The sequence below is a fragment of the Nicotiana tabacum genome, chromosome 12 (assembly GCF_000715075.1).
Source record: "Nicotiana tabacum cultivar K326 chromosome 12, ASM71507v2, whole genome shotgun sequence".
Taxonomy (NCBI): domain Eukaryota; kingdom Viridiplantae; phylum Streptophyta; class Magnoliopsida; order Solanales; family Solanaceae; genus Nicotiana; species Nicotiana tabacum.
Window position 1 is genome coordinate 13,405,566 of NC_134091.1, and position 13,339 is coordinate 13,418,904.

At 33.3% G+C, this 13,339-nt stretch overlaps 2 protein-coding genes across 2 annotated transcripts; one reads left to right on the forward strand and one right to left on the reverse strand.

Annotated features, from left to right (window-relative positions):
- Positions 1–5,308: 5,308 nt before the first annotated feature.
- On the forward strand, positions 5,309–7,454 carry LOC107822008 (allene oxide synthase 1, chloroplastic). The gene has a single exon (XM_016648500.2). It carries the CDS (start codon positions 5,495–5,497, stop codon positions 7,076–7,078), a length of 1,584 nt encoding a protein of 527 aa, XP_016503986.1. The 5' UTR covers positions 5,309–5,494; the 3' UTR covers positions 7,079–7,454.
- Positions 7,455–8,600: 1,146 nt separating this feature from the next.
- Positions 8,601–12,885, reverse strand: LOC107822007 (wall-associated receptor kinase-like 14). Its single transcript, XM_016648499.2, has 3 exons — positions 12,045–12,885; positions 10,082–10,159; positions 8,601–9,956 (listed from the first exon to the last, which is right to left on the reverse strand). Exons 1-3 carry the CDS (start codon positions 12,883–12,885, stop codon positions 8,707–8,709), a joined length of 2,169 nt encoding a protein of 722 aa, XP_016503985.2. The 3' UTR covers positions 8,601–8,706.
- Positions 12,886–13,339: the final 454 nt, after the last annotated feature.

Here is a 13,339-nt window from a genome sequence, read left to right on the forward strand (position 1 = left end):
TGCATTATATTAGAAAAGTTTATAATCCTACTTATAAAGGTTTTTCTCGCACAACCGTAAAGAGTGATATTTATAAATATAAACTTGAATATGAACAATATTTGTACTATTTATTTACTCATATAAATTGTCGTCTTGCTATTACAACTGATATTGGTAGAAGTGGTAATGACTGTGATTACCTTACTGAAGGATTTATGAAATTTGTAAGAGATACCATGTAAATTAATATGTAACTTGTATTTTGGCACATCTTGATTAGTTTCTTTTTCTTCTCAATGGTGGTATTAGCACCTTGTTGTGCTCATTCCATAGGGGGAGGAAGACTAAGAAAGATATTGCCATGATTTTTAATGCTATAATAAAAATATAATGCATTGATTTGAATATCTCTTTACAATATTTTTATCTTTTTATATATATTAAGCTATACATATAGTATAATATAGTATAGTATAGTATAGTAATAAAGATATATAAGCTATATTCGATTTATATACTATATATACATCTTAAAATATATATATATATACTATATTATATATACATAGTATACATCTTAAAATATACTATATATACATCTTAAGATATACTATATATATATATAGTATAGTATAGTAGATCTTAAGATATATATACATCTTAAGATATATAAGCTATATATATATATATATATATATATATATATATATATATATATTAAGATGTATATATAGTATATAAATCTAATATAGCTTATATATCTTTATTTCTATTTTTTTCTCTAACTTCTATAAAAAAAAATTTAAAAATAAAAAGTTTCTGTTGGGCCCGTTTAGGCTCATTTAGGCTCGAGACCGGCCCACTTAGGTCCGGGACCGTTAGTTTGTGGTCCCGGTTCCGAGCCGATTCCAGAAATAAGCCCGCGAAGCCCGGGACCGTTTAGGACCGGACCGCATAGGACCGGCCCACTTAAGACCGGCCCACTTAGGACCGGGCCTGCGAAGCCCACTTAGGACCGGGCCCGACCCACTTGCCACCCTTAATCTTAATTAATCAAGCAAAGTAAATAAAACAAACAAAATTATAATATTAAAACTTAAGAGTTGGAACGAGTTTACCGAATTGACGAACAACTTGTTGGAAATTGATTATTGTTGAAGACTTCAATTCACCAACTTCACAATTGTTTCACAAATTGTAACAATAAAGTAAGCAATAGTAGCAATTATAGAAGTAAATTAGAGAGAGATTGTGATAGATTGATGAGTTTGTAAGAAATAATGATGGGGTATTTATAGTTGAAAATAGGGAAAAAGTGTAATTATAAAAAGTTTGGGATTAAAACAAAGTTGGGAGGGTTAAATGGCTATTTTATAAATAGCCAACGGCTATTTTTGACAACCCGCTAAGGGACCGGGCCGTTGGGACCGTTTGGCCCGCTAAGGGACCGGGCCCTGGCGGGCCAAACGATCTCGGGCCTGACGGGCCCAAATCATAGGACCGACCCATGAGACCGGACCAGGCCCGCTAAAATCGGACCAAACGGTCTTGGCCCGTTTGGCCCGCGGTGCCGGGCCGGTCACGGGCCTGGACCGGCCCACTTGCCAGCCTTATTCCCGCCTAAGACTCAACGTGTTACTCTCTTAAGCGGCCACTTAGCATATCATATTTTACCCTATACAAGTATCGTCAATTTCTTATCGATAATCTTCTTCAAATTCTCTGTTGCGAAAAAAAATACACAATACTCTCACTCTATTTAATGTTCATGCTTGGAATTATATATTTAATTTCCAACATAGACTTTCAATGAGATTTGAGAGGTTAAAAAGAAACAACCCGTATCCTCCATAAAACTTAGTTGCAAAGTTCAACACACCAAATTAAAGAGTTATTTTTTTAGAATGTGTAGCTTATCAGGATACAGTATACAGAAAAACTTATTTGGATAAAATATTTATACTAAATTATATTACTTTATCACTGTTAGGCGGGGAAAAAAAGGATTGAGAAAACATCAAAAGTTAATCAGGGTCAAGTGATAAAAATTTCTATGTGGATCAAGGATTTATACATTTAATTTATTACAGTTAGGTAAAAAATGGATTAAAAAACATCAAAAGTTAATCTGGGTCAAGTGATAAAAAAATTCTATGTATAATATATGTTTTTAATTTAATGTAAACACCGAGTAAAATAAATTTACATAACAAGAATAAAACGTGTGCCACCACCTCTAGATGAAAATAGTGAAATAGTAGGGAATTATTACTCCTGAAAAAACAAAACTAAGAATTACTATAAATTAGAAATTTTGGTGGTCTCAGATGAAAGGAGCACGTAAGACATCTCGTAGGTATAGTATTGGACGGTAATGGGAAGGAAATGTGCGCAGCACACGTATTAGGTCGGAGTCATAGCTTTTGAAATATTTGACCAGCGCAGTCTTTGACTTTCGTCATCCAACCGTTGACCGGTCAATTCAATGCCGTCCTCCTGCTATTTAGCTCTGTAAACAAGATATACTATTCTAGTTTTATTTGGATTAAAATCTTAGTCTAAATAATCATTTTCTCTACTTTGGAAATTACGGATAAAAAATCAACAATAAATTATTTAATTTGACCAGAGAAAACAAATTGCATTAATTACTTAGATTGGAGAGGAAAAGAACAGATTCTAGTGGCGTTTTATGTAGTCGTTTGAAGAGGGTAACTTTGATTTGGGAAATGAAAATAATCTAAGTTGCTGAAGTTTTATTAGTTGGTAATTGATCCAAAACACTGGAAAATAAGACCATTTTTAATTATTTTTCTTAATGTTAATGCAAAGATTGAGTGACCGTCGTCAGCCTCTAATTAGGCAACTATTTTTAGGATAAATGTACTTAGGGTGCACAGACAGAATTGAAAAATTGTACCAAACCTAAAAATTAAACCAAATCGATTAAAAAAACCGATTAGATTTAGTTTGGTATTGAGTAAAAAAAATTCGAACCAAACCGAAATATAAATATATAATTTTAAGACTTTATATAGAATTTTCTTTAAGAAAATATCTAGAAATATTTGAGATTATCTCTTATGGGATGTAATATTTAATAGAATGAAGTGCTCAATTTTTATTAATAATAAATAATGGATTATACGATTACTTTCTTATCAAGTGTTATTGAAATGCATCAATCTCTTTGTTCTTCCATATTCATATGCCAAGATATATTAAATTCATGTATCTTCTTCGAATTAGAAGTGGTATTTCGATAATTTAGAATTAAATAGAACATAATTTAGGTATCATATTAATTTTTTATGTTTAATTATTATATATATATGTATCAAAAATTTAACTAAGTAAGATCGAAATAATATTCATGTAAAAAAAATTCGAAAAACTCGACAAAACCGAACCAATCCAAACCGATATCGTTGGTTTGGTTTGGTTTGGTTTTGACTTTTGATAGAAAGCGAATCAACCCAGTCCATGCACACCCCTAAATGTACCGGTGCAATTAATTACTAACAAACTGAATATGAAATAAATGAAAAAGGAAAAAAATTGTTCTCCAGATCAATAATTTTTTTTATTTGTTGAAGAAACATGTTAACAGAACAATTTAATCAACTGGTCTAGTTTTGAAAACTTAACACTATAATGTTCTCCAAAGACTATTCAATTTGATCATATAATTTTTTGTTTTACGTGGAAATTCAACTATTTCAATTGGAAGTACGTTCGGTTAGTTAAATAAAAGGGAACAAGAATAAAATTGTTTTATTCTCTCATTTTTTTCTTTTTAATTCTTTCGACAAGAAAGAATGCTTATTGAGCGAATATCTGCACGGAATAGCACTCGCATGTGAATTATGATGCACAAATCACTAACGATCGTGGAAATATTAAAATTTATATTTATAGTGAACTTAGTTTAAAACTATAAATGCCTATAACGTGACAAATCCACCATCATTTTTTCTCCATCGAATTTTTTTTTTTTTGGTTTGTCTAGGTCAACGCTTATGTAAAAAGAGATTAGTTTTTTATTACATGTAATTGTCTAAAATCTAAAACAATTATGGATTGATATTTTGAAAATATATTTAAATAATCTGTTACAATCCAATTACACTACACTGAATTTTTAATTTTCTATTACCATGTCGGTCCTTGTTGAAACAATCTCTATACAAATTCCTTCTCAAGACCGAATTATTTATTCAGCAAATATACTAAACGAGGAGAGGTTGCGATTTCTATGAATTAGCGCATTGGATGCTTGATTGGAAACTAGCAAAATTGCAAAAAAAAAAAGATGCAAAAGCAGACAGAATTTACATGTCAAAATGGACGGAAAATGAAAAAACAAGCCAACCATCTTAAAAGCAAGCGGTTAGTTGTCAAGTATTCTAAAAATAATTTTTCATTTTTACTTATTATTTTTCGCATACCAAGAGAAAAATAATTTTTTTTTAATTTTGTCCTTAAAATTAATTACTCATTCCAAATTATTTTTCAAATCTATTAAGACTATACACCAATTAATATGAGTATTATAATAAATTATGCAATTTATTTATTATTTCTTAAGGAGCATGCAAAATATAAAGTGGACAAGTAAAAAGTGAACATAAGGAGTAGTAAATTTAGTACTTGTAAAGGAACAAGAAGAATCAAAGACGGTGTAAATAAAATTATAATTGCTACTTAATACTCCATCCGTTCACTTTTACTTGGTACTTTTGACTTTTTACGCTACTTAAAAAATAATAAATGAAGTGCATAATTTACCATGATAACCGTATTAATTGATGCATATTTTATTGGATTTGAAAAAATGATTTGAAATGAGTAATAAATATTGTGGGTATAAAAGAAAAAAAAATATCTTCTCTTGATATGCGTAAAGTGACAAGTAAAAATAAAAATTTATTTTTAGTATACATGCTAAGTAAAAGTGAACGGAGGGAGTACAACAGTAAAGTTATTTTTATGTGATTTATATATCACTGGTTCAAATCGTAGAAATAATCACTAATATTTGCATTAGAGTAGACTGCGTACGTCGCATCATCCCTAGTCGAAATGCAACCGTTTCTCAAATCCTATTTAATTACGAGATATTTTATGGACGGAACTACTTTTTTTACTTACATCCCAAAGCAGAATGAAACACAAGTAAAAATAGGCACTAGAGAAACCAATACGAAAGTGCAGCCTTTTTAAACAGTACTTTAAATTCAACAAATTGTCCCACGCCTTTGTTATGCGCAATGTATTTTGTGCTATTCAGCCCACCCACAGGCCATAGCCATATATATCCATCACTGTCACATGAAATAAGACTCAAAAGCAATCACCTTACCTTTAACATCAACTTTTATTTATAGAGAAGAATATCCACATAGATTTCTCATTCTCATTCTAACTTCATTCTATTAGGTTCTTAGCAGCAGTAGACGACCTTTTGATAGTTAAAAGCTTCATTCTTGATTTATAGCAAAAGCTATTAGTTATGGCATCATCTTCTTTTGCTCTTCCTTCTCTTAAGCTACAATTCCCCACACATAAATCATCATCATCATCTCGTAACAAGTATTCATCCTCTCTTCAGCCCATTAAATCTTCGGTGTCTGAAAAGCCACCTTACATTTCCTCTCCAGGGATTTCTCCGATCCAATCTAAACCTACAAAACTCCCGATCCGAAAAGTCCCTGGAGACTACGGGCTACCATTGGTCGGTCCGTGGAAGGACCGACTTGATTTCTTTTACAATCAAGGGAGAGATGAGTATTTCAAATCTCGAATCCAAAAACATCAGTCTACTGTTTTTCGAACCAACATGCCACCTGGTCCTTTCATTTCCTTCAATCCAAACGTTGTCGTTTTGCTCGACGGTAAAAGTTTCCCCACCCTTTTTGATACTTCTAAGGTTGAGAAAAAAGATCTTTTCACCGGCACTTTTATGCCTTCTACTGAGCTCACAGGTGGTTACCGTGTTCTTTCCTATCTTGATCCTTCTGAACCAAATCACGCCAAGTTAAAGAAACTGCTGTTTTATCTCCTTTCATCTCGACGCAATGCAGTAATTCCCGAGTTTCACAACAGCTATTCCGAGCTTTTTGAGACACTAGAAAATGACTTAGCCACTAAAGGAAAAGCTGGACTAAACGCAGCAAATGATCAAGCAGCGTTTAACTTTCTTGCTCGATCTTTATATGGAGTTAATCCGATAGATACCAAACTTGGAACTGATGGACCTAAGTTAATTGGCAAATGGGTGTTGTTTCAGCTTCATCCTTTGCTAATTCTTGGCCTTCCTAAAGTTCTTGAAGATCTTGTTATTCATACTTTTAGGCTCCCTCCTGCTTTAGTGAAAAAAGACTACCAAAGATTGTACAATTTCTTCTACGAGAACTCAACTTCCATTCTTGATGAAGCTGAAAGAACTGGTATTTCACGTGAGGAAGCTTGTCACAATTTGCTATTTGCAACGTGTTTCAATTCTTTTGGAGGGATGAAAATCTTTTTTCCCAATATGTTGAAATGGATTGGCAGAGCTGGGGTTAAACTCCACACTCAATTAGCTCAAGAGATTCGGTCAGTCATTAAATCAAACGGCGGAAAAATCACAATGGGTGCAATAGAAAACATGCAACTAATGAAATCTGTAGTGTACGAATCCCTACGTATTGAACCGCCAGTGGCATCACAATACGGCAGAGCAAAACGTGATATGGTGATTGAATCCCACGACGCAGCATTTGAAATTAAAGAAGGTGAGTTATTATATGGGTTTCAACCATTTGCAACTAAGGACCCCAAGATTTTTGACCGGTCTGAAGAGTTTGTAGCCGACCGGTTTATTGGAGAAGAAGGGGAGAAGTTATTGAAACATGTGTTGTGGTCTAATGGATCAGAAAATGAAAGCCCGTCGATAAATAACAAGCAGTGTGTAGGAAAAGATTTTGTGGTTTTGGTTTCAAGGTTGTTGTTGGTTGAATTGTTCCTTAGATATGATTCGTTTGAGATTGAGGTTGGTGCATCTCCTTTAGGTGCTTCTATTACCTTAACGTCCTTGAAGAGAGCTAGCTTTTGATTGGACGTATTTGTACGGGTAAAAGGTTCCAGATATTTAATGAAATTAGTTGAGATGCCTAAGATATAACATATATTCAATAAAATTAGTTGGGATGTGCGATTTTTTGTCAAGAATAAGTTTGACCAATTAACTATAGTAAATATTTTTGTACTAGTATTACATCATTTTCTATTGGGGTTTGGAAGTCATCCATTTTCAGGTTCTTTAATGAATAGGTAACCAATTTGAATTGGTCGTGGGTGTAGGTGGGGACAGCTTATGTGTTTCATTCAATGTCCCACTATTAATAAATTGTATAGTGTATTTATTTTTGGGACTTTTTGTGGTTTTGTTGGAAATTGGAATATATATATAATCATTTTGCTAATTTCAATACAATATTTGTGATCTCAGATATTCATCTATTTTTTTAAACTCTTTCTTGAATTGTCATGTGAAGTACGTAGAGATCGACTACTTAGATTTTGCCGGAAGTACTTTTTATAATACTATGAATGTATGAAACTGTTTAAATGAAATTATCTTCTACTATGTCGTACTCCATTGGGCAAAATAACTCGAGACTGACCCATAAAGAGAATGACGTTTGACGGGGAAAGTGTTGCTTTTGGTAGATTATAACGATCCAATATGAAGTTGACCTTTTCCAAACACTTGACTGCCAATATTTTTTACATTGAATAAAAATTTGGCATGGCTGAGCTTGCTATAATCATAGTTTACTACCCACGCATGGCTCTTCTAACTTTCTCTCGTGATCACGGTTTGAACTTCAAAATGAGACTGAGAAGACCGCTCAAAGTGATGCATTCTTCATTCTTGTTCAAAAATAACATTAAGATGTTTCCCATTAGTGGCCGTCCTATAATTTGTTGCAAACTTGACCTTCTTGTTCAAAGATAACCTTAAGATGTTACACATTAGTGGCCCTCCTATAATTTGTTGCAAACTTGACCTTGTTGTCACTTTTTATAGATTCATTTGTCAAAGCCCAAATTATAGGTGGTCCTTATTAAATTTCCCGAAAGTATTATCAAAGACAGATCTAATAAAAACAGAGACGAAGCCCATAGAGTAGTCAAGGCGGAATCTAGGTCCAGGCAGCAACAAAGGCGTGAAAATAAAATGTGCTAGTCAGTTTTCAGATTGGTAATTCAAAAACAGTCAGCGGAAAGTTATGAAAAAATAACCACTATTTTTGCTGAAACACGGAAAGTTACAGCATAATATGTTGGATTATGTTCCAGCACATTATGCTGGAATCTTACATGTAAAAAATTCTAATTCCTAACATATTATGTTAGAATTTTTCCGGATTTTAAGGGTATTTTTGTTTAAATTTTATCTTTAGATGAAAAAATGGCTAGATTTTGATTATTTTGAAAATGTGGCTATTTTTTAATTTTTAGTTGTAAATCAGGCTATTTCTAATTGTTTCCCAACAAAGGCATAGTCAATGTATAAGTATCAACACAGGAAAACACATAAAAAAAGAACCTTTAGAAGTACAGACCAGATGCGGCATACTAGTATTCTCACCAGTAAAGTTTTTGCTAGTATACTACACTTTCAACAGCTACATGTTCCTGTAAGTAAATTACAAAAAGAAAGCCTTTACAATAACATTACTTGACTATATGATTGAGCAAACTATTACAAGATGGAGAGCTTTGCTCACTTTTCCATGGATCTTGTACTGAAACAGGAGAATAATCCTTTATTTTTTCCGTTAAAAATATATTAGCTTTTATATCGATTTCTCGCTTCTTAATTGAAAGGTTCAGTGGTTTCTCACTCACATCAGAAGCTGATGAAATAGAAGATCCCTCTGATGAAGCTGTAATATTATCTTCTGAAATTGCCCATTTGCTTAGCCTAAGTTGTTCCACTTCAATCGCCACTTCCATCATCGATGGCCTCATATCGCGATGAAATGCTAGACATCTGAATGCCAATTCAGCTACCTTATGCACAGATGAAAGTGTCCAAGCATCCATATGTGGCTCGATAGAGGGATCGATAACTTCATCTAAATTACCCTTTCCAATTCTGTCAATTGCTAGTGCAGCCAAGTTTATTTCGTCTTGTGGACGAGCAAAATCCACTGCTTTTAGTCCTGTTATGATCTCTGCTAGAACTACGCCAAAGCTATAAACATCACTCTTATCAGACAATTGAAAGTTCTGATGATACTGAGGGTCAAGATATCCTGGAGTTCCTTGTGGCGCGGTAGAAATATGAGATGATTCAATAATACCGAGTCTTGAAAGTCCAAAATCCGCGACTTTTGACTTATAATTATAATCCAAGAGTATGTTACTAGACTTGACATCTCTGTGGTATATTGGCGGGTGCATTGCATTATGAAGATAAGCTATAGCTTGAGCAGTTTCTGCAGCAATCGTGAGGCGAACAGGCCACGGAAGTGCATTTCCTTTTTCTCTTTGTAAATGTTGTGACAAAGTTCCATTAGGCATGAACTCATAAACAAGAATCTGTTCACCTTTTTCAATACAGCAGCCCAAGAGTCGAACGAGATTCGGATGATTTACTGAAGAAAGGAGCTTGATCTCATTAATGACTTGTTCAATGCTATCAGTATGTCTATTCATAATTCTTTTGATTGCTACCCAATTGTCGCTTTGAAGTTTTCCTGAATAAACTGTTCCATAAGCGCCATTTCCTAGTCTTCGCTTCTCTGAGAAGAAATCGGTTGCCTTTTCCATTTCTTTATATGGATAAACCGGGATAGTGATCCCTGTTGTTTCACATAACTCGCGGCTTCTTCTGCTTCTGTTTTGGTAATTCAATCTTCGTCGAATAAAGCAACATATTAGGCCTACACTAACCATTAATGAAGCACCTGCTGCAATACCTGGAGAAAAAAATGGTTTTCATTTTAAAGTAAAAGGAAAAGAAAAGGATTTCATTTCGACTAGGACTATAAGCTCTGAGATGTACACTGTTAGTGTATATAACTTAAATCGAGCTGAGAATTACCTCCAACAAGTACGCCAACTCTGGTGGTTCCTCCACATTTGCCTGAAAGGTAATTTGAAGGATTGCATGTTGTGTCATCTGCATTCACAAGAAACACCTGGAATTAGCTATTGACATATCTATTTTTCACGTTACCCTGCATTTCTGCAAGAGGCTATTTCCACCGCTCGAACCCGTGACCTACTAGTCACATGACAACAAATTTACCAGTTAAGTGAGAAAAGGAAATTAAATCTTTCCCTATCCAAATTAGTCACCCAATGAAATGGAAGAAATTAATGCGTGGAGGGTCCATTGATATTGTTGAACTACTATCCCCCACGCAATATGATAGTGACTCCATTTTCCTTGCTTACTCGAAGCCAAATGGAGATATATAGAAAATGAAGAAAACCAAGGAAAAAGAACCCTTCCTTGATCAAATGATGAAACAAATTTTGGCTGGACATCTTGATCGAATAAAATGAATGGACACCACACCAACCAATCCACAACAAGTAAAGCCCATGTCTTAACATTTGGTATGGAGTTAAACGACTAGTTTTGTAAGTTCAACTAAACAATTCAAATAAAAAAATCTAAAAAATGTAAAAAAAAAATGTTACACTGGGGATTTGAATCTAAACCTAGTATAATTTTTGAGTCACCTTAATCACAAATAGATTCGGAATTCAAAAATTTATATACATTCAAAAATATTTGTTTCTATCCTATTTACACGATATAATTTTCAAACGAAGAGATTTTACCAATTGAAACCCTTTCGTTATATGTAGCTCTGGCACTTGGTTTAACTTAACACATGCTATCGACTCTAACTACGTATACATATATAAATATATAAAATAATTAAAATATATAATTAACTCTATATTTAGATTTGCCTCTAATTGGCATTGATAAGCGACATTGAAAGGCAACAACCATCACCATACCTAGGTCCTACCTAGCAAGCTAGTCACGAGTTGCTCCGCTGATGAAGCAAACACATACGTGATTGTCTTCTTAAGGTTGCCATTATTACATAGTTTGAGAAAGGCGACAATCACCAAGTTGCTCTGATAACAGTCATAATTTGTTCTTTTCTTGATTCTATCTTCAATTCCTATGAAACTTGTTCCAACCCTTAGTATGAACATGAGAAAGGTTTAGTAAGAAAATTCTTCATCTGTTATATTTCTTAATTGGAAACACTATGACTTTACAGTTCCTTAACATGCAATCCACGTCTCAGATTATAGAAATTAAGCTTAGTAAAGAATAAAATTTCAACTTGAATTATACAGTCAACTAGGAAACTTTTCTTCTTGGCCGCCCTAGTATGTCATCTTTTAATCTTTTTACTTGGACCCATGTTTTCTCATCCAATTATGATGTTCTTCTCTCTCCAAGTTGGTCAAAACTTCCTCATCATTCATCTACTTCAATTTATTAGCTAAACCTCCCAACTCAGCTAAAGTAACAACAACAATAACAACATACCCAATATAGCCTCACAAATAAGGTATTGGGAGGTTAGTAAATACGCATATCTTATCCTTAACTTGTGAATATAGAAAAGCTGTTTTCGATAAACCCAAGCTCATAACCAAAGTAGCTTGGAGAAATTTAAAGATGTAACATCATACTTTTGCATATCTAACCTTTAATTTCTACTCTTCAAAAGGTCGTATTTAATTTTCTCTATAATTATTACTTTCTCAAAACTAAAACATATAGTTTTATATTGAAAACCGGCAAAAAGATATAATTAAATAATCAAAAATATATTTACTTGGCCATTTAACTTTGAGATGAGATGAGCATAATTTTTCATTGTAGGATCACAACAGAAATATTGAATTCAAGTCTCATCGCCATTCATATTCAAAATGAATTTGCATGTGTGACGTCCAAGAAAAAGAGTCAAGTCGGCATGTAAGAAGTGTGTTAAATACATAATTAAGTAAATAATCAGACGCACCTTTCCGGCAGCCGGAGCCAGCTAAGAAACCATCTCCAACGAAACCTTCCGAGCACTGGCACCTATATCCCAATTTCCCATCAATAGGTGACGAGATTTTAGTACAATTTGCATTAGAAGAGCACTGACAATGTCCTTTAAGCCACCACCCCAATTGAACCACTTGAACATCCAAAGAAACTGCCGAGCTATTCAACGTTGACTCCACAGATATTGCAGAAAACAAAGAGTGGCACCCTGTTCTTGACAAATTCCTCAAGTCAATAAAATTATTCTCACTATTTGGTTCAGAATAACAAATCATATTTTCTTTCCCACAATCAAGAAGCTCAAAATGAGTTTGAATCATAGTAGAAGGTATCAAACAACTAGACTGCGAAAAACTGCAGTTTTGGAAAAGTATTCCATTACGTGAAGTGGGTGCGTAATTTGAGCTAAAAAGATTGTGAATTGCAGCAAATGGACGGCTACAATTGGCTAAAAGATTAATTAAAATGGTTTCAGAAGTTATGGCCTGAACTGGGAATTTGTTAATGACCATTGCCCCATTTGAGGTACAACTCAATTGAATTGGACAGCCTGAAGAGAAACCAAAAGGATATTGAAGAATATTTTTGCCACATGAATGTGTACAATTGGTTGATCCAAGAACTAAATTTGATGAAATAATAAATATAGACAAACATAGAATTCTTCTTGTTCTAACATAGGGAGATAAATTCATTTTCACAGCACATGTGACAAAGGGAGGAGAAGAAATAATAAGAAGAATGAATAGTTTGAAAATTGATGAGAACTGATGGAAAGTGGAAGGGGAAGAAATAAAGTAATGAAAACACATATAATGATTTTACTTATTAAAGATAGACTACTTTTTAATGTAGATTTTTTTAATGTGACATATATCTGTTTACCATTTTTTACTATGTGAAATATGAAAAAACATGTGGGACAGCATAATGATATGCCTAACGAACACTTATTTGGTCATTGACCTGACTTTTCTGCAAGTTGGAAACCTAACATCAGAATAATTTATTAGTCATTATAAATGTTACAGTTAAATGTTAAAAGAAAATGTACGTATCGAGGATTTATTGGCCATTGACCCACCAGCAATATTTTACCCTGCATTTATCATATTTTCAGGTCTAGTTTGTATAGGAAGTATTGAATTAATTTAAGCGTACAGTTTAGTCAGTAAATTGAATATAGTACTGTCTTCAGTCTAAGAAATTAGCCGTTTATGAAAATTTAATTTATTTCTGAATATTTGATGTTTCTAGAAAAATAAG